We start from the raw sequence: 22000 nt of genomic DNA, 5'->3' as shown, positions 1-22000 counted from the left end.
AAATCTCAACTAAATTGTACATGAACTGTAAATACAATACAGTGCCTTTGTTTTGAACTGGATAACTTGCTTCTTATTTATAAGGTGGCGGAAGTCTTTTAAAAAAACAACTAGCTAAATCCTGTCATGTGATTACTGGTCGTCCTAGGAACGCATTCTAATCACGTGCTTGTCATCCAATCAGATGGCAGCGCATTTTGGAACGCAACGAATGAAATTCGAGTAAACCAGGATTTAAACTACGGCTATTCACCCTTAGAAATTGTGTGCAGTAAGTGTATTCTCTTTCACCGAAGCATCGTATATTTAGAAATGGCTCACCGTATGACCAGAGTAAGTTGTGTTTTTTTAGAAATTGGTTTGCGCTACGATATATTTGGTTTATTATAGCTATTTGTGTTACGTTTGCAGCTTCATTGCTTTTGTTTAGAATTCAAGCTTAAATGCAGAGGAGTGACTCGCCTCGTGCCTCAGCAAAATGTTTTTCTTCTGCCTTCTCTGACGTTATTGTTTACTCGTTCAGTATGCTATATCGTGTTCTATTTTAATAAAATATTCTACATGGTTCCCTTTTTTTTATTACTGTAGAATCGTCTGGGTTCCTCAGAGAACCAAACTGCCCTGCCAGGCAAGGTGGTTCTGGGAACCAAGCCTACACTGAGAACACGAGCTGCGCTTGGCGAAATCGGAAATGTTGGAGTCCCCAGACAGACTCTGAAAAAGGTTACTTTTATATTTTGGGACAACTTCACAATGCATATGTTTCTAGCTACCCTGTTTCTAGTACTAAAATACTGTGCTTCATTTTTATTCTACAGGATGCAAAGGCAGAACCCACAAAGGTGGTTGATAGGAAGGCCAGCACACGGTTGGCGACGGTCCCAGAAGTCCAACAACCCCCAAAAATGGTTATTTCCCCAGTTAAGCTGGAGGTTCAGGTGAGGTTTCTGGGGCAAAGGGCAATAATTTGGCTGCTTGTGATATCTTTAATAGCCTTTAATCTGCTCAACTTCATACACTATCATGATTAGACATTGTTCACCACCATACCCCATATTGAATATTAACATTGTTTTTTTAATATATATATATATTTTTTTTTTTGGTCTGTCAGGTTTTCCCTGAGCCATTGTCTCCCACAGCAATGGAGACCTCTGGCTGTGCTCCCATTGAACTGTGCCAGGCCTTCTCTGATGTCCTACTTAATATTAAAGATGTGGATGCTGATGACTATGACAACCCCATGCTCTGTAGTGAATATGTGAAGGACATCTACAAATACCTTCAAAAACTTGAGGTTGGTGTATTATGTTTCTCAGCTGAAAGCCACGGTCCAGGAAATGTATCTTATTGTCCTGCATGTGGTTGTTGCTTACATATCCCTTTGTCTTGTCTCCCCTTAAAGGTTGATCAGGCTGTTAAAACCAAATATCTGGAAGGACAGGAAATTACAGGCAACATGCGTGCCATTCTCATTGATTGGCTCGTCCAGGTCCAAATCAAGTTCCGCCTGCTGCAGGAGACCATGTATATGACTGTGGGAATCATTGACCGCTTCCTTCAGGTAATTTGCTGTCCTAGCCACCCTGATGATAAATTACTGCCAGTGAACTACAGTGTAGCAGGAATGTCACAGCCCACCAGTGGGCTTGCTTGCAGACCATGTTTAAATGCGCACAATATTGTGGGTGGTAGCTCATATCCCGCTTAATGTCTTATTTGGGGTAAGCTGTTTACATGCACCTTTGATAAGCTGCTCAAGTAGCCATGAATAAACAGGTTCCTAGGTTTAATGGTAACTGTAATATGGACACTCATATGTGTAGCATAATATTAACTATTGCAGCACTATACATTTCTTGCACTAAAATGATACACCATGTGTTTATTTTGTCTCTCACATTAGTGGAGAAATGTGACACTTACATCTGCATTCTCAATAGATGCTGAATCATCTTTGACACTTATGCAAGCAGACAGCATTTCAACTACACAAAACATCCACCCAAGACTTTTCTCTACTTTTAATTTCCTTAATGGGTCAAACTGATAATTAGTCCTGTGCCATATCTTTCCATTTTTTTTTGGGCATTTTCTCCCCGGGCTGTAAACAACATTGACTAGATTACTAATGCGCTCTATTTCCATAAGGTATTATTCTGGTGAGCCCTACTTCATTTAGTTTTCTAGGGCAACACATTAAGCCAGAAGTGGCATGTATCTAACTATAGTTGACAAATTGCCTACCAACTTATGGAAATTATAAGCAAAAAATGGTCTCCAACAGGATAACCCAGTGCCCAAAAAGCAACTTCAGTTGGTTGGTGTGACTGCCATGTTCATCGCCTCCAAATACGAGGAGATGTACCCTCCAGAGATTGCAGACTTTGCATTTGTGACTGACCGGGCCTACACCACTGCCCAGATCAGGGACATGGAAATGATGATACTGAGAGTGCTGAAGTTCAGCTTTGGCCGCCCTCTCCCCCTCCAGTTCCTCAGAAGGGCCTCAAAGATTGGCGAGGTATACCAACCCCTTCGACACTGACACTCAATCTGTATTGCCTACATTCACACCAGTTCTAGAATCAAAATGTCTCTCTACAGGTGACTGCTGAGCACCACACCCTGGCAAAGTACTTGGTGGAGCTCACCATGGTGGACTATGAGATGGTGCACTTCCCTCCCTCCCAGGTGGCCAGTGCAGCCTTCGCCCTCACCCTGAAGGTCTTCAACTGCGGTGACTGGGTAAGATGTCCTTCAGTAACTGCTGTGGGTGTCTTTTTTTTCTGAGTGGATTCCACCATATTTGCTTATCTCGTCTCTGATCAGTGATTGTGGGGAAAGAAGCCCTTTGTTTATTTAACTAGGCAAGTCTTAACAAATTCTCTTATTTACAATGATGGCCTAACCTGGGCACCGCTGGGTGAAGTGTGTGCCACCCTATGACTACCAATCACAGCTGGTTGTAATACAGCCTGGAAGCGAGCCAGAGTCTGTAGTGACACAGATGCAGAGGCTTGGACTGCTGTGTCACTCGGGAGCCCTTGGTGTATACCAGGTCACTGCATCACTTGATCTTGTCACTTACTGCCTTTGTATCCTCTCCCCAGAGTTCCACACTGCAGCATTACATGAACTACACCGAAGACTGCCTAGTCCCGGTCATGCGGCACATAGCAAAAAATGTTGTGAAGGTGAACGAGGGACAAACTAAGCATATGGTGCGTAGAGGAACCGCCTTATTAGTGAATGCCGTTAACAGCTCTTTAAATGCACCTAATTGTAAGACTTAATCTTCTACAAAATGACCTGTTGCCATTTGTTTTTCTTTTGCAGGCAGTTAAGAATAAGTACTCTAGTCAGAAGCATATGAAAATCGCCACCATTTCACAGCTGAAGTCTTCGCTGATCAAGGACCTTGCAAAGCAGCTCACCCTATGAGATGCCTGACGGCACTGCTGATTGTACTGTACAGAATGTATAACTTATGTGGTTTTTAACAATTATGGGAGAAACATTGGTGTTGGGTAGTGTACAGCTTGTGTTCCCAAACCTGGGTTTAGACCATTCCAGTAATTAAATGCTTTGGCTTAATGTAGGTTTGTTCTACCCTCTGTGATGTGTGTCTGATCAAGACTGTATATTCAAGTAATGCCAATAAACATTTTAACATTTTAATTCTACTTTGCTATACAGACACTTTATGGTTAACCTTTTTGGCAGACTGTAGGAGTGGTAATCTTTACCAAGGATCACCTTCAGTGCTCGGTTGTGTCTCCCCAAACAATTTTATTAGCTGGTTTTAGGCATTAAACTTTCTCATGACTCTTTTGATTGATGCTGGGTGCTATAGTCCTCCATCAGCACTGGCCTCTGCCTTAAGCTCTCTTTGGCTCCTTGACATTATCCTCACAAATAGTCTGGTTTTCTGTAAACCTTAATGATCAGGTTTACACCTTACAGCCTGTTTGTCATGGCTGTACAGTGAAATGTGCTTTCCTGATCTGTCAGACACTTGCTTAAACTTTAATGCACAAGCCTTTCTGAAATGGCCTCTGGTATTGAAGACGCTTGGACCTTTTTTAATTAAAAAAAAATTACTTTGCCTCAATTGAATTTGGTGACAGGCTCGGCATACTCAGGCTGGCTCTCGTTCAGGCAAATGAGGAATGTGTTCACTCAGGCTATCCAGAAGGCCAAAGTTAGTTTAAGGAGCAGTTAGACCTCTCTGTCTAACCCTAAGACGTTCTGGAAAACAGTTAAAGACCTGGCTAATTAAACACTTACAGCTGCCCATGTCCCTTAATGTTGGTTGTTACTGACAAGAATCACATGGCTGAGCTCTTTAATGACCACTTTATTAAGTCTGGATTCCTATTTGACACAGTCTTGCCCATCTAACATTTCCTCATCTCCCACCCCAATGCTTCTTCCCTGCCCGCTACAGTTTTCCTGTAGGCAGTCACTGAGTCCGAGGTGCTAAAGGATCTCCTTAAACTTGACCTGTAAAAACCATCTGGGTCAGATGGTTTAGGTAGGCCCTTTAAGGTTGCTGTCCCTATCGCCCAACCTCTTTATCCTGTGGGAGGTTCCAATTGCGTTGAAGGCAGCCACGGTTTGTCCTTTAAATAAAGGGGGAGTCCCCCCATGCAAGTACTTGGGAGTATGGCTAGACGGTACACTGTCCTTCTCTCAGCACATACCAAAGCTGCAAGCTAAAGTTAAATTTAGATTTGGTTTCTATCGTAATCGCTCTTTCACCACAGCTGCCAAACTAACCCTGATTCAGAGGACCATCCTACCATGCTAGATTACGGAGACGTGATTTATAGATCGGCAGGTAAGGGTGCTCTCGAGCTGCTAGATGTTCTTTACCATTCGGCCATTAGATTTGCCACCAATGCCCCTTATAGGACACATCACTGCACTCTATACTCCTGTAAACTGGTCATCTCTGTATACCCATCGCAAGACCCACTGGTTGATGCTTATTTATAAAACAGTCTTAGGCCTCACTCCCCCCTATGAGATATCTACTGCAGCTCTCATCCTCCAAATACAACACCCCTTCTGCCAGTCACATTCTATTAAAGGTCCGCAAAGTGCACACATCCCTGGTCACTCGCCTTTTCAGTCTGCTGCAGCTAAGCGACTGGAACGAGCTGCAACAAACACTCAAACGGGTCAGTTTTAACTCTCATTCAGAGACTCCATCATGGACACATGCTGACAGTTGTGGCTGCTTTGCGTGATGTATTTTCTCTACCTTGCCCTTTTTGCTGTCTGTGCCCAATAATGTTGGTACCATGTTATGTGCTGCTACCATGTGTTGCTGCCTTGCTATGTTGTCTTAGGTCTCATGTAGTGTTGTCTCGCTTGTTGTGATGTGTTTTGTCATATCTCCGTCCCCGCAAGGAGGCCTTTTGGTAGGCCGTCATTGTAAAAACAATTTTGTTAACTGACTTGCGTAGTTAAATATGTTACGTAGAACTATATCGTTCATTTTGAAGGAATTCATATTGCACAACTTGGTCTTGTAACTGCAAGTGTCCACGAGAGGGAGGTAGTGCTCTGGTTACAGTCCTATCTTGGTTAGCGATCTGCTAGAGTAGTTCTGACATGCCCACAACCTGCAAGTGACATGCAGCTCATTTCCTTTCGATGCTTGCATGCAGGGCACATTTAGAATTTGCCACCGTAAAACTAGTCTAGTCCAAAGATTTTGTTGGCCGTCACTGTAAATAAGAATTTGTTATTAACTGACTTGCCTAGTTAAAAGTCCAATTTAAGTAGTTTAAGTGAGGAATGCAACTGCTTGTGCCACTTGATGGGTTTAGAGGGGAAATGGCAGTTCAGTTCATTAATGGTGTTCACATGCCTTTTAAGATGCCACACCTGAAGGCTCTTTGCTGGCTACACGTGGCTGTGCTAGCGGAGCTGCTCCTTTTCAAGGCCTCATCACTGCAGTCTTAAAGAGCAGATATTCAGGTCAGATCCATTCCACTAGTCAAGCCCCATTCTTTCTTCTGATTCCAGTAGACATGTTTTGTAAATTAACATGGATCCATCCCTTTTGTCAATGAAAAGTTATTTTATTTTGTAAAAGACCCATTTTCTTAGTGGATAGGCTTGGATAACAAGGGGTCAACAACAATTATCTGATTCCATAGTCATAACTGTTTATAAATCTTAATTCCAAGTGGATGTAGATTGAGATCTGTCTAATTCAGATTTAACAGTAAGACATTTCCTACACATCCAGTTACCCTAACAGCCATTCCAATGAGTTTAGCCTACCCTTTGTTCCTAAACTGGAATCTGTGAGTTCAATGTCACCTGTCTATTTTCTGGCACTGCTTTTTTGCAAGGGTGTTCCATTGCAGACAAGGCTGTAGACTAAGAGCTACTTGACTATTCTTGGAATATGAGGATCCCATTAAAAGAACAGGCAGATGCACAGGCAGACTCAACCCAGGCAGACTCAACCCGTCCTGGAGAAAGCAAGCGGCGTCAATTACAATTGATCACATCAAGCCTCAAGTATTTAAGGCCAATGGACACAGCAGAGGGGGAGAAGTTCACTTTAGCCCATCCACAGCTGCACGCCAGGGGACCTTGTGCAATGACGCACGAGGGGATTCGCAGAGCTTACGCTGTGCAAGACCACCTGTCATCCCACAGAGGCCCTTCACTGTATCCATTATGGCCATCATAATTGCATCTGCTGACAGCTCTCAAACTGTTTGTTGGACAACCGCTTGTCACCAAATGAGAAATATTTCAGTAATGTTTTTGTTATTTGGAATTAAACCTGGTTTACTGTATTTTGTTGTACAGATCACGTTGCCAGATCCTGACATTTTCTATAAGTCTAAATTAGTAAATATTAAGAACACCATTATTATACCAAGCAGCACTCACTAAATATGTTTTTATTGGAGAATTAAGAAAAACATTGCTTTAGTAAATTGCTTTTAAAACACAAATGCAAAGTAGAAAAACAAAACAAAACCTGCTGTCATGGGCAGAGGGGATGTGTTAAAGAACATCTATAGGTTCATCTTTTTAGCTCTACCTTATGCTACTCTTCATAGGGACAGATGATCATTAGTTTCAGTTACCCTAGAAAGCTGTGCTTTTAAACCCGGCCCATGCTGAGAACTCATGCTTGAAGGGTGAGGTCATGAACGGGCAGCAAGATCAGTTTACAAGACGTATTCCTTCTGTGGAGCTTGAAAACATACGGTTGAAGCCACCTGGACCCCTGGATTTTTGGCCTTTAGCTTTTTTGTGGAAATTTCATGGAAAGCAGTTGTAGGCTAGAGTGGGGTAAGTTGAGCCACGTTTGTTTCTAAGAAACCATACAAAAAATGTATAAGTTTACCAAATTTAGGAAGAGGTCATAATATCATGGAGTCTGAAGGAAGAAACCACATGGAAAAAGTGGTAAGCAAGTTAGGGAACAAAACAAACTAGCTTTACACCAAGTCAAATTAATTTGTGTTAGAGATTTTATGATGCTTGGATCTAAACCAAAGTTGTAATATTGTTCTATACATCAGTTGGGGTTTCTATAAGCTTTAATATGAGGTCCTAAACCTAGCATGAAAGCGCATCATTGTAACTATCTGGGATATGAATCAAAATGTTTGCCTTGGGGTAAGTTGAGCCAATAGCAAGTTGAGGAAATGTAAGTGTTTTCTTCCCAGGTGTAATGCAAGGCATTATCGCTGGGATATGACGTATCAACAGGGCCTATCCTATGCAAAAAAAGTGTTCAAAAAAGTACTAAGTGTTTGTTAGGTGTTAAGCCTGTGTTAAAATACATTTAAAATTAATAAAAGACAAAGTGATTGTGTTGAATTGTGTTTGGGAAATAAAGATAGACATGGTTTTAAAAAGGTAGTGGTAATATTTAATTCAGTACAGAAATGTGTAGGCAGCTTATTAACTTACCTGGCCCAGGGCTCAACTTACCCCATACCCGGGTTAAGTTGTGCAAAGAGACCACTTTTTTTGGACAAGCTTTGTTTTCAAAACTGTAATGTTCACATGAATTATGATTATTTCCAGGTAAACGCAACATCCTGAAATATATGTGGATATCTTTGTTAGAAAGAATACTATATTTCCCGAGACGAAGTGATGCTGAATGTAAAAAATTGTTATATTTACCCCACTCTCCCATATGACATAGTGGAGTCCTGGAGATGAGTGACCATATAACTGTAGTGATGAATGACCTCTCACTCATTAACCTGTGTATTATTGTTGAATATTGAATAACAACAATATATCATATGTCAAAACTGGATTTATGATTTGTGAAGTTCACACTTGGAATGCCCCAGAATTACATCAAATTACACACTCATTACATCAAATTACAAACTCACTGATGACATCTTAAAGACACTTTTGGGATCATCTTTATTCAAACATATTCAATCAACACTAAGGCACAAAAACTCATGTCATATTCTATTTTTATTCAAGCCCTCCTCAATAAATTAATTCAAGAGTCAGGATTGAGGTCCAGAAAGAATGGAAAACTTGGCCTCAGAAACCCATTTAATATTTCTGAGATAAACTCAACCAAAGTTGAATTGTCCAAGACCAGAGTCGAAAGTTTGGAAGTGTTTCTCAGTCTAAACGTTATCCGGGATAGCCAGTGCACCCTTGAAAATAGTCAATACACATTCTCAATTCACAACCACTGTGTATGTGTGTCTCAGTTCAATAATGACAAAGTCAAACAAACACAACCCCACAGAGATGATGTTAGGGTTTCTGTGGGGTGCTAATAGGTATGCAGCTGGCAACCGGACTGAAGTCTCTAGGCCTGAAAGTGAAGCACGAATAAACCAAGGGGGCATTCATTTTCACAATTTATAGATAATAATAAAACAAAAAAATCTGTGTGCTCCCTGAACTTTACAGATTTTTGCTGCTCAATGGCACGTTAAGGAAAGAAAGGCTCCTATTGTGGCCTGAACACTGGTCTGTTTCAACCAGGTGTGAAAAAGCATCACACCTTGGTTCATTCCAATTCACTGAGCAGAACTTTCCTCTGACCACGTAACCTCTCTGTTAGAACTGAATGGCAACAGCTCTTTCACCCTCTTTGCCCAAACAAGTTCATACCCTCACATTTGTTGAATAGTACAACATTGATCCTTATACTGCACATTTTCTTACTAAACCAAACCCACTGTTTGTTTGTTGTCTTTGCTCTAAGAACTGAGAACCTCCCAACTCATCTGACTTTGTAACACAACAGATACACACTGGTAACAAAGTATTTACATAGTTATTATCTTGTGGAAATTTGCTATGCTGTTATCATTGAATAAAGTTTATGATAATGCCATTAGCTTTATAATTGATCAGTCAAATCAGATCACTTTTTTTCTAAATTTTTATCCATAAAAATGTGATACATTGACACTGTGTTGCAGTTGTGCTAATGCCTATTTTGCAAGTTAACATGGCTGCGTTTACAAAGGCAATTCTGATATTTTTCTCACTCTGGAAAAGATCTGATGCGATTGGTCTAAAGACTAATTAGTGGAAAAAAGATCAGAATTGGGCTGCCTGTGTAGACGCAGCCTATTACTACCTTATTATTGTGAGTCGAGTCATACTGTTACTTAGTAGCTGTCAAATGTTTAGGGATTAATGCCAATGTACTTTGTTTATGTTTTGATTTGACAATATGTTAAATTATGAGACCAAGAGTGCCTGTAACTCTTGTTTTACTTGATGCTTTTAAAATCAACACATTTTCAAATGGTCCAGCTCCTCTTTCTACAGAAGTTCTTGGAACCACTGTCTTTTGCAATGACTACATAAAGAAACCTTTAATGGAAAACAGTTTACAACAAGATTTTTTATCAGCCGGAACTATAGGTATTGTTTTTTGTGTGTATTACGCTTGTACAATATTGATCACTTCATGACAATTCCAGCTGGGGGTTTTCTGCAAACTGGCCTTGAACCTGGAATGAACCCTCTTATCAAGCAGTAGGTTTAAATTTAGTGCAGAATCTGACGGGAAATGGCAAATTTCCAAAACATATCTTTCTATACTATCAGTCTATCACCACCATGTCCTGTACTGTAATCTCTGCTCAAGATAGATCCACTCTTCATTCCCATAACCATATTTCCACCCCAAATCCCTATACACGATTTATGAATACCTCATCTGTATATCTATATTCCAGATTGGCTTTGACACGCACACCACAATGTGAATGAGCTATTGGCTCTGACTTCGTAGGATTTCAATTCAACCACATAGTGAAACCATGGTGTAAAAGGCTCCAGATGTAGCCGGAAGTCTATGGGGAGTGATGTAAAGATGCTATATGATTGCTCTTTCATCATGTGGCTCATCAAACAGCAATATTCTGTCATTTGACCTTGGTGAATCAGCTAGCCAAGATAACACTTCTCCAGTCATGTTATAAATCTTTAGGGCATGTAGGGAGGAGGGGGGAGGCTGCTGCTGATACATTTTAAATCTACCTCTGGGGTCACTTGAAAATCTCCAATGTTGTTGTGAGTGTGTGTGTGGCAGTGGATTCGCTGAGAAGGCCATTGCACCTGGACACTTTCTGTGAGTTTGCTCACCAACCAGAATCCAGTCTTTAGAGAACAGCTGTCCATGCATCATCATAATTCTATTATGACTTTGAATTGACCCGAATGAGACAACACAATCCATTACCTGTTTCCTTACATAACACGTTGGAGAATTAAATGGATGAATATGTCCATGTAAAATGATTTCAGTGAAAGTTTACTATCATCAACTGGGATGACCTTATTGTAAGAGCAGTGTGTTCGGGTAGTTAATTTCTACCCCAAAGCTCGCCAAAACGCTATGTATAGTAGGTGTAACGGCGTAGGTGTTACATAGGCACACAATGCTGAGTAAGCAGTTCCATAAATTGGAATGGGAGGGAGCCTCATTTTTCTTTTTCTTTACATGAAAGGTGGGCAATCCCCTACAAAAGACAATCCCATTACTATCAACATGGTTAAGCTCTTGAGATTTTTTACATTCTTCATCTGTCATCATTCTCTCATAAATGACCTTGAGCTTATATTCCAATACGATCTCCTTCATTAATAAACAATTCTCTCAACGACTTTTTCAGTTTGAGTCATTCAGTATAGTGTAGAGGTACTTAACCTTGTTGGAATAGCTCATCCCCTTGCCACGAGGATGTTGTGTGTGAATATTGTCACTGATGGCTCTTCGCTCTGACCAGGACATGAATTATAAATGACTCTGAGTGAATCAACACAAATCATTTATCAGCTGTTTGTTTTGCTCATTGGTATACAACAGAATATGGGAAACTAATTCCCCCATAGGTGGAATTGCCGTGGGGGATGGGGGGACATGTCCCCCCCAATATTCAGAACAGGTGGTTTCATCGAATTGCAGGAAATTTGCTTTAACTGTCACCTTTGGGCATGAAAAAACGGTCCAACTCCTCTTTCAACATTTTCAAACAGAAATGGGGTGTGCATTTGCTAGTTCATCGATGTATCATTTTGGTAATGCGCACTGTGACCGACATAGTCAGTTCTTTAGCTAAGCTAGCCACTTGAGGCTAGGCAGTAACTTCTCCAGTATGTGTTGACATCATTTCACATTATTTGTTTTTGGATGGAAGCTGTAGAGAAATGGAGAAATGGCACTTCTGTAGCCAAATATCTTATTCATCCATTTTTATTGTAGTTTATAAGTATTAAATGACCTCGTATGATGAGTTTTACCATTTAAAGCCATTATTTTTGTGTTTTTCTCAAAGTCAACCTTTAAAGTAACTCCAGTGTTTCCAGATTTCTATGAAATATGACCTAAAATGAATTACAATATAAATGAAATAGTTTTAATTAGGCATGTTAAAAATAAGCTTTTCTGTGTTGGAATGGTGTGGGCGTATACTGGTCATAAAAAATATTCATGCGATTAGACTGCTGATTGGCAGGTTCATCCTCCTCAGGAGGATGACATCATTCTCTATGAGATAATAGCAACCATTTATGAAACGGTCTCTTTGAGATACAAGATTGAGGTTGGGTTTTTGAAGTGTTTTTTTCCACTCCAATTTATGCTTTGCCACAAATATAAGTATAGGATGAGTCAACAACATTGTATGGCTATGAGTTAACAGAATATGAACTTTTAAATGTGAGATTTTCATGCGACAGTTACTTTAAAACTGCAACATTTTCTCTCAGTGTTATGGCAGAATGTGTAGAGTAGCAGGAAATTTGTCACGGTCGTCCTCCTCTTCATCTGAAGAGGAGAGGCGAGAAGGATCGGAAGACCAAAATGCGGCGCGATATGTGTTCATCATGAATTTTAATAAAGAACACTGAACACTGAAACACTATACAAAACCAGTAAACAAAATAACAACCGTGAAGCTAATGCGAACTGCGCTGAAACAAGCCATCAACATAGACAATCACCCACAAACAAACAGTGCAACCCAGGCTACCTAAGTATGATTCTCAATCAGAGACAACTAATGACACCTGCCTCTGATTGAGAACCATACTAGGCCGAAACATAGAAATACCCAAATCATAGAAAAACAAACATAAACTGCCCACCCCAACTCACGCCCTGACCATACTAAATAATGACAAAACAAAGGAAATAAAGGTCAGAACGTGACAAAATTAGCTTTAAAACTGCAAAATGTTCTCTTTTCCTCATGATAAAATGTGAAGAATAGCATGAGATGAGCTATAAAACAGCACATTTTTCTCTCTGTTACATTGCAAAATGTGTAGAATTGCAGGAAATTAGCATTAAAACTGCAAAATGTTCTCTCAGGCTCATGACAAAATGTTTGGAATAGCATTATAAAATGGTACTTTTTTTTTTCTCTGCCACATGGCAAAATGTATTGAAATGCAGGAAATGAGGTGTTTTCCATAAATATATATATTTATATATACGGACATCTCTCCAAAAAGTACTATCTTTGTCCACATGTGCAGTTGCAAACCGTAGTCTGGCTTTTTTATGGAGGTTTTGGAGCAGTGGCTTCTTCCTTGCTGAGTGGCCTTTCAGGTTATGTTGATATAGGACTCGTTTTACTGTGGATATAGATACATTTGTACCGTTTTCCTCCAGCATCTTCACAAGGTCCTTTGCTGTTGTTCTGGGATTGATTTGCACTTTTCACATCAAAGTACGTTCATCTCTAGGAGACAGAATGCATCTCCTTCCTGAGCGGGATGACGGCTGCGTGGTCCCATGGTGTTTATACTTGCATACTATTGTTTGTACAGATGAACGTGGTACCTTCAGGCGTTTAGAAATTGCTCCCAAGGATGAACCAGACTTGTGGAGGTGTACCATTTTGTTTCTGAGGTCTTGGCTGATTTCTTTCGATTTTCCCATGATGTCATACAAAGAGGCACTGAGTTTGAAGGTAGGCCTTGAAATACATCCACAGGTATACCTCCAATTTACTCAAATTATGTCAATTAGCCTATCAGAAATCAAATCAAATCAAATCAAATTTTATTTGTCACATACACATGGTTAGCAGATGTTAATGCGAGTGTAGCGAAATGCTTGTGCTTCTAGTTCCGACAATGCAGTAATAACGAACAAGTAATCTAACTAACAATTCCCCCCAAAAAACTACTGTCTTATACACAGTGTAAGGGGATAAAGAATATGTACATAAGGATATATGAATGAGTGATGGTACAGAGCAGCATAGGCAAGATACGGTAGATGATATCGAGTACAGTATATACATATGAGATGAGTATGTAAACCAAGTGGCATAGTTAAAGTGGCTAGTGATACATGTATTACATAAGGATGCAGTCGATGATATAGAGTACAGTATCTACGTATGCATATGAGATGAATAATGTAGGGTAAGTAACATTATATAAGGTAGCATTGTTTAAAGTGGCTAGTGATATATTTACATCATTTCCCATCAATTCCCATTATTAAAGTGGCTGGAGTAGAGTCAGTGTCATTGACAGTGTGTTGGCAGTAGCCACTCAATGTTAGTGGTGGCTGTTTAACAGTCTGATGGCCTTGAGATAGAAGTTGTTTTTCAGTCTCTCGGTCCCAGCTTTGATGCACCTGTACTGACCTCGCCTTCTGGATGACAGCGGGGTGAACAGGCAGTGGCTCGGGTGGTTGATGTCCTTGATGATCTTTATGGCCTTCCTGTAGCATCGGGTGGTGTAGGTGTCCTGGAGGGCAGGTAGTTTGCCCCCGGTGATGCGTTGTGCAGACCTCACTACCCTCTGGAGAGCCTTACGGTTGAGGGCGGTGCAGTTGCCATACCAGGCGGTGATACAGCCCGCCAGGATGCTCTCGATTGTGCATCTGTAGAAGTTTGTGAGTGCTTTTGGTGACAAGCCGAATTTCTTCAGCCTCCTGAGGTTGAAGAGGCGCTGCTGCGCCTTCCTCACGATGCTGTCTGTGTGAGTGGACCAATTCAGTTTGTCTGTGATGTGTATGCCGAGGAACTTAAAACTTGCTACCCTCTCCACTACTGTTCCATCGATGTGGATAGGGGGGTGTTCCCTCAGCTGTTTCCTGAAGTCCACAATCATCTCCTTAGTTTTGTTAACGTTGAGTGTGAGGTTATTTTCCTGACACCACACTCCGAGGGCCCTCACCTCCTCCCTGTAGGCCAACTCGTCGTTGTTGGTAATCAAGCCTACCACTGTTGTGTCGTCCGCAAACTTGTTGATTGAGTTCGAGGCGTGCATGGCCACGCAGTCGTGGGTGAACAGGGAGTACAGGAGAGGGCTCAGAACGCACCCTTGTGGGGCCCCAGTGTTGAGGATCAGCGGGGAGGAGATGTTGTTGCCTACCCTCACCACCTGGGTGCGGCCCGTCAGGAAGTCCAGAACCCAGTTGCACAGGGCGGGGTCGAGACCCAGGGTCTCGAGCTTGATGACGAGCTTGGAGGGTACTATGGTGTTGAATGCCGAGCTGTAGTCGATGAACAGCATTCTCACATAGGTATTCCTCTTGTCCAGATGGGTTAGGGCAGTGTGCAGTGTGGTTGAGATTGCATCGTCTGTGGACCTATTTGGGCGGTAAGCAAATTGGAGTGGGTCTAGGGTGTCAGGTAGGGTGGAGGTGATATGGTCCTTGACTAGTCTCTCAAAGCACTTCATGATGACGGATGTGAGTGCTACGGGCGGTAGTCGTTTAGCTCAGTTACCTTAGCTTTCTTGGGAACAGGAACAATGGTGGCCCTCTTGAAGCATGTGGGAACAGCAGACTGGTATAGGGATTGATTGAATATGTCCGTAAACACACCGGCCAGCTGGTCTGCGCATGCTCTGAGGGCGCGGCTGGGGATGCCGTCTGGGCCTGCAGCCTTGCGAGGGTTAACACGTTTAAATGTCTTACTCACTTCGGCTGCAGTGAAGGAGAGACCGCATGTTTTCGTTGCAGGCCGTGTCAGTGGCACTGTATTGTCCTCAAAGCGGGCAAAAAAGTTATTTAGTCTGCCTGGGAGCAAGACATCCTGGTCCGTGACTGGGCTGGGTTTCTTCCTGTAGTCCGTGATTGACTGTAGACCCTGCCACATGCCTCTTGTGTCTGAGCCGTTGAATTGAGATTCTACTTTGTCTCTGTACTGGCGCTTAGCTTGTTTGATAGCCTTGCGGAGGGAATAGCTGCACTGTTTGTATTCAGCCATGTTACCAGACACCTTGCCCTGATTAAAAGCAGTGGTTCGTGCCTTCAGTTTCACACGAATGCTGCCATCAATCCAAGGTTTCTGGTTAGGGAATGTTTTAATCGTTGCTATGGGAACGACATCTTCAACGCACGTTCTAATGAACTCGCACACCGAATCAGCGTATTCGTCAATGTTGTTGTCTGACACAATACGAAACATCTCCCAGTCCACGTGATGGAAGCAGTCTTGGAGTGTGGAGTCAGCTTGGTCGGACCAGCGTTGGACAGACCTCAGCGTGGGAGCTTCTTGTTTTAGTTTCTGTCTGTAGGCAGGGATCAACAAAATGGAGTCGTGGTCAGCTTTTCCGAAAGGGGGCGGGGCAGGGCCTTATATGCGTCGGAAGTTAGAGTAACAATGATCCAAGGTCTTTCCACCCCTGGTTGCGCAATCGATATGCTGATAAAATTTAGGGAGTCTTGTTTTCAGATTAGCCTTGTTAAAATCCCCAGCTACAATGAATGCAGCCTCCGGATAAATCGTTTCCAGTTTGCAGAGAGTTAAATAAAGTTCGTTCAGAGCCATCGATGTGTCTGCTTGGGGGGATATATACGGCTGTGATTATAATCGAAGAGAATTCTCTTGGTAGATAATGCGGTCTACATTTGATTGTGAGGAATTCTAAATCAGGTGAACAGAAGGATTTGAGTTCCTGTATGTTTCTTTCATCACACCATGTCACGTTAGTCATAAGGCATACGCCCCCGCCCCTCTTCTTACCAGAAAGATGTTTGTTTCTGTCGGCGCGATGCGTGGAGAAACCCGCTGGCTGCACCGCTTCGGATTGCGTCTCTCCAGTTAGCCATGTTTCCGTGAAGCAGAGAACGTTGCAGTCTCTGATGTCCCTCTGGAATGCTACCCTTGCTCATTTCATCAACCTTGTTGTCAAGAGACTGGACATTGGCGAGAAGAATGCTAGGGAGAGGTGCACGATGTGCCCGTCTCCGGAGTCTGACCAGAAGACCGCTTCGTTTCCCTCTTTTTCTGAGTCGTTTTTCGGGTCGCTGCATGGGATCCACTCCGTTGTCCTGTTTGTAAGGCAGAACACAGGATCCGCATCGCGAAAAACATATTCTTGGTCGTACTGATGGTGAGTTGACGCTGATCTTATATTCAGTAGTTCTTCTCGGCTGTATGTAATGAAACCTAAGATGACCTGGGGTACTAGTGTAAGAAATAACACGTAAAAAAACAAAAAACTGCATAGTTTCCTAGGAACGCGAAGCGAGGCGGCCATCTCTGTCGGCGCCGGAAGTTCATGAAGTTCAGAAGCTTCTAAAGCCATGACATAATTTTCAGAAATTTTCCAAGCTGTTTGAAGGCGCAGCCAACTTAGTGTATGTAAACGTCTGACCCACTGGAATTGTGATACAGTGAATTATAAGTGAAATAATCTGTCTGTAAACAATTGTTGGAAAAATTACATGTGTCATGTACAAAGTAGATGTCCTAATCAACTTGCCAAAACTATAGTTTGTGGAGAAGTTGAAAAACTAGTTTGTTTTAATGACTCCAATCTAAGTGTATGTAAACTTCCGACTTCAACTGTATATACAGGTATATTCATTGGGGGGCCTTCCACTTATACTGTGTTTTTGAAAACACCCCTCCATATACCCCTCAAAATACCTCTCAAGAGAGGCATAGTAAGTAATGACAAACTGTAGAGTTGCACAGATGGGACATGACTTACTGTTCGTCCCCCCTCAATATCAACACCACAATTTCGCCCCTTGAATTCACTCCAATGAGAACAATTCATCTGGAAATGCTCTGTAGTTAATCTTATCCTATAGGATCATCTGTCCACCGCACCCCCAGTCCTTGTGAACAGAAGTGGTGCTATTGATTAGATTAGTCAATAAAAGCTAGTTCCCCCTACTACTATTATACTAATGCAATTAGAGAGAATGTCCCAGGAAGGCAGCCTTGCAGGCCAGGTTATAAAGTGCACCAGAGCTCGTAAATTATTCACAAGCCCCTTCACCAGCTGAGGCCTCCATTAGAGACGAGCGGGCGGTGGGCGATGATGTCACACAGCCCCATGGAGCCAGACAAGGGCACCTGGGACTGAAACTGAATGATTGAGTCAGCTGTGCACGCTCCGTTCAAACCGCTCAGGCAGTATCATTACAACCTATGTCCAGGACAAAGAATGAAGGACTGTAGAGGCATTCAATTGAAAAGTTATGTAACCCCATTTGATTGGGTCGGTCCAGAGAGATGGGAAAATGTGACTGGATTTAATAGCTTTTCTCACAAATGGGACCATTTATGAAGAGATACATGAATGTTTCGACAAAGTGACACCATATCAAAGATCTGAATTGATATTTCATATTCCAGTCTTGGACTGCAGTAAAGGGAACGTGTGACCATTTTCTTTTTTATCTACCCAAAAATATATATCTCAGATGGAGATCGCAAAGGGCATCTAACAACTTCTGTTTTATTTAGCCTGTTCCATCAGTGTTACATCAACAGGGTTCTATGTGGCTAAGCTCAGACAGAATACATTGAGGTTAATACCCATAAAATAGCAGACCTTTTCATGTCATTCATAACAGCACACATCTAAAGTAAACACTCTTGTGCAAAACTCCGAAATGGAGAATAGACTGATTGAAATCAGCCAATTGACAGGATGTTTTATCACACAGCTCAAAGCAGCTCATCTACCTACTCATCTAACTATAGTCACCTTGGGATTGCTACTGCCATTGACTATTGACTGCTTGTCAATAAGGATTAGAACTAGCCTGTTTCATAACAGCCGTTTTATAATGTCCATGTGTCATAAAAGCTAAAGCACAGCATAGCCTGTCTTCCAATTTCCTTCAGCATTAGCCAGGACTATTGTCTTTGTAATGCCAAATGCCAAACAAGGCAGCAACAGCTGAGCTAGCTATGACTAAAACAGACAGGCAAATCCAGACTATACCCAGCCCTCAGTCCAGGTTTAAAAACACCATGAAACAAGAATTGCGTATTTAAAGAAAGAGTCTGAGGTATTTCTGCTCTCCTGCTGGTCTGCTTCTCTCTCATTTCTGGGAAGCCCAGCTGAAAGTATATACAGTAGAAACACTGTGGAAAAATCAACATATTCTGCAACAAAGCCAAGAACTAAAGGATGACATTGCCAAGCGCTAGCTCTCTGCTCTGAGCTCAGAGCTTCAGGAGGGCTGGAAAGGGCTTCGCTTCAAATCAAATCAAAGTTTATTTGTCACGTGCGCCGAATACAACAGCATTACAGTGAAATGCTTACTTACAGGCTCTAATCAACAGTGCAATTTTAAGTTAAAAAAAAGGTATTAGGTAAACAATAGATAAGTAAAGAAATAAAAACAACAGTAAAAACGACAGTGAAAAATAACAGTAGCGAGGCTATATACAGTAGCGAGGCTATAACAGTAGCGAGGCTATAACAGTAGCGAGGCTATATACAGTAGTGAGGCTATAACAGTAGCGAGGCTATATACAGTAGCAAGGCTATATACAGTAGCGAGGCTATATACAGTAGCGAGGCTATAACACTAGCGACGCAATATACAGTAGCGACGCAATATACAGTAGCGACGCAATATACAGTAGCGAGGCTATAACAGTAGCGAGGCTATATACAGTAGCGAGGCTATATACAGTAGCGAGGCTATATACAGTAGCGAGGCTATAACAGTAGCGAGGCTATAACAGTAGTGAGGCTATATACAGACACCAGTTAGTCGGGCTGATTGAGGTAGTATGTACATGTAGATATGGTTAAAGTGACTATGCATATGTGATAAACAGAGAGTAGCAGTAGTGTAAAAGAGGGGTTGGCAGGTGGTGGGTGGCGGGTGGCGGGACACAATGCAGATAGTCCGGATGGCCAATGTGCGGGGGCACCGGTTAGTCGGGCTAATTGAGGTAGTATGTACATGAATGTATAGTTAAAGTAACTATGTATATATGATAAACATAGAGTAGCAGCAGCGTAAAAGAGGGGTTGGGGGGCGGCACACAATGCAAGTAGTCTGGGTAGTCATTTCGTTACCTGTTCATGAGTCTTATGGCTTGGGGGTAAAAACTGTTGAGAAGCCTTTTGGTCCTAGACTTGGCACTCCGGTACCGCTTGCCATGTGGTAGTAGAGAGAACAGTCTATGACTGGGGTGGCTGGGGTCTTTGACAATTTTTAGGGCCTTCCTCTGACACCGCCTGGTGTAGAGGTTCTGGATGGCAGGCAGCTTAGCCCCAGTGATGTACTGGGCCGTACGCACTACCCTCTGTAGTGCCTTGCGGTCGGAGGCAGAGCAGTTGCCATATCAGGAAGTGATGCTCTCGATGTTGCAGCTGTAGAGCCTTTTGAGGATCTGAGGACCCATGCCAAATCTTTTTAGTTTCCTGAGGGGAAATAGGTTTTGTTGTGCACTTTTCGTTGGTGATGTGGACACCAAGGAACTTGAACCTCTCAACCTGCTCCACTACAGCCCCGTCGATGAGAATGGGGGCGTGCTTGGTCCTCCTTTTCCTGTAGTCCACAATCATCTCCGTAGTCTTGGTTACGTTGAGGGATAGGTTGTTATTCTGGCACCACCAAGCCAGATCTCTGACCTCCTCCCTATAGGCTGTCTCGTCATTGTCGGTGATCAGGCCTACCACTGTTGTGCCATCTGCAAACTTAATGATGGTGTTGGAGTTGTGCCTGGCCATGCAGTCGTGGGTGAACAAGGAGTACAGGAGGGGACTGAGCAGGCACCCCTGAGGGGCTCCAGTGTTGAGGATCAGTGTGGCAAATGTGTTGCTACCTACCCTCACCACCTGGGGGCGGCCCGTCAGGAAGTCTAGAATCCAGTTGCAGAGGGAGGTGTTTAGTCCCAGGATCCTTAGCTTAGTGATGAGCTTTGAGGGCAATATGGTGTTGAACGCTGAGCTGTAGTCAATGAATAGCATTCTCACGTAGGTGTTCCTTTTGTCCAGTTGGGAAAGGGCAGTGTGGAGTGCAATAGAGATTGCATCATCTGTGGAATCTGTTTTGGCAGTACGCAAATTGAAGTGGGTCTAGGGTTTTTGGGATAATGGTGCTGATGTGATGTGAGCCATTGCCAGCCTTTCAAAGCACTTCATGGCTATGGATGTGAGTGCTACGGGTCTGTAGTCATTTAGGCAGGTTGCCTTAGTGTTCTTGGGCACAGGGACTATGTTGGTCTGCTTGAAACATGTTGGTATTACAGACTCAATCAGGGACATGTTGAACATGTCAGTGAAGACACCTGCCAGTTGGTCAGCACATGCCCGGAGCACACGTCCTGGGGTATGTACCTACAGTCACTGTGGGGACGACATCCTCGATTCACTTATTGATAAAGCCAGTCACTAATGTGGTGTACTCCTCAATGCCATCGGAAGAATCCCGGAACATGTTCCAGTCTGTGATAGTATAACAGTCCTGTAGTTTAGCACCTGCTTCATCTGACCACTTTTTTATAGACTGAGTCACTGGTGCTTCCTGCTTTAATTTTAGCTTGTAAGCAGGAATCAGGAGGATAGAATTGTGGTCAGATTTACCAAATGGAGGGCAAGGGAGAGCTTTGTACGCGTCTATGTGTGTGGAGTACAGGTTATCTAGAAAAATATTTCTCTTTGGTTGCACATTTAACATGTTGATAGAAATCAGGTAGAACTGATTTAAGTTTCCCTGCATTAAAGTTCCCGGCCACTAGGAGCGCCGCCTCTGGGTGAGCGGTTTCCTGTTTGCTTATTTCCTTATACAGCAGACTGATCTTAGTGCCAGCATCCATCTGTGGTGGTAAATAAACAGCCACGAAAAGTATAGATGAGAACTATCTTGGCAAATAATGTGGTCTGCAGTTTATCATAAGATACTCTACTTCAGGCGAGCAAAATCTAGAGACTTCCTTAGATTTCGTGCACCAGCTGTTGTTTACAAATATGCACAGACCACCCCCCCTCGTCTTACCGGAGTGTGCTGTTCTATCTAGCTGGTGCAGTGTATATCCTGCTAGCTGAATATCCATGTCATCATTCAGCCACGATTCTGTGAAACATAAGATGTTACAGTTTTGATGTCCTGTTGGTAGGATATTCGTGATCGTACCTCATCTAATTTATTGTCCAATGATTGCACGTTGGCGAGTAATATTGATGGTAACGGCAGATTTCCCACTCGCCTTCTGCGGATCCTTACGAGGCACCCCGCTCTGTGTCCCTTGTACCTGCGTCTCTTCCTCTT

The 22000-nt window shown here is 42.5% G+C and overlaps 1 protein-coding gene across 1 annotated transcript; it reads left to right on the top strand.

Annotated features, from left to right (window-relative positions):
* Positions 1–186: 186 nt before the first annotated feature.
* Positions 187–3686, top strand: LOC112220405 (G2/mitotic-specific cyclin-B1). Its single transcript, XM_024382298.2, has 9 exons — positions 187–333; positions 589–723; positions 819–938; positions 1115–1297; positions 1406–1564; positions 2288–2524; positions 2608–2748; positions 3114–3224; positions 3340–3686. Exons 1-9 carry the CDS (start codon positions 313–315, stop codon positions 3442–3444), a joined length of 1212 nt encoding a protein of 403 aa, XP_024238066.1. The 5' UTR covers positions 187–312; the 3' UTR covers positions 3445–3686.
* Positions 3687–22000: the final 18314 nt, after the last annotated feature.

Source organism: Oncorhynchus tshawytscha, linkage group LG20, assembly GCF_018296145.1.
Source record: "Oncorhynchus tshawytscha isolate Ot180627B linkage group LG20, Otsh_v2.0, whole genome shotgun sequence".
NCBI classification, from domain to species: Eukaryota; Metazoa; Chordata; class Actinopteri; order Salmoniformes; family Salmonidae; genus Oncorhynchus; species Oncorhynchus tshawytscha.
This window is presented reverse-complemented; position numbering and strand designations above follow the sequence as displayed.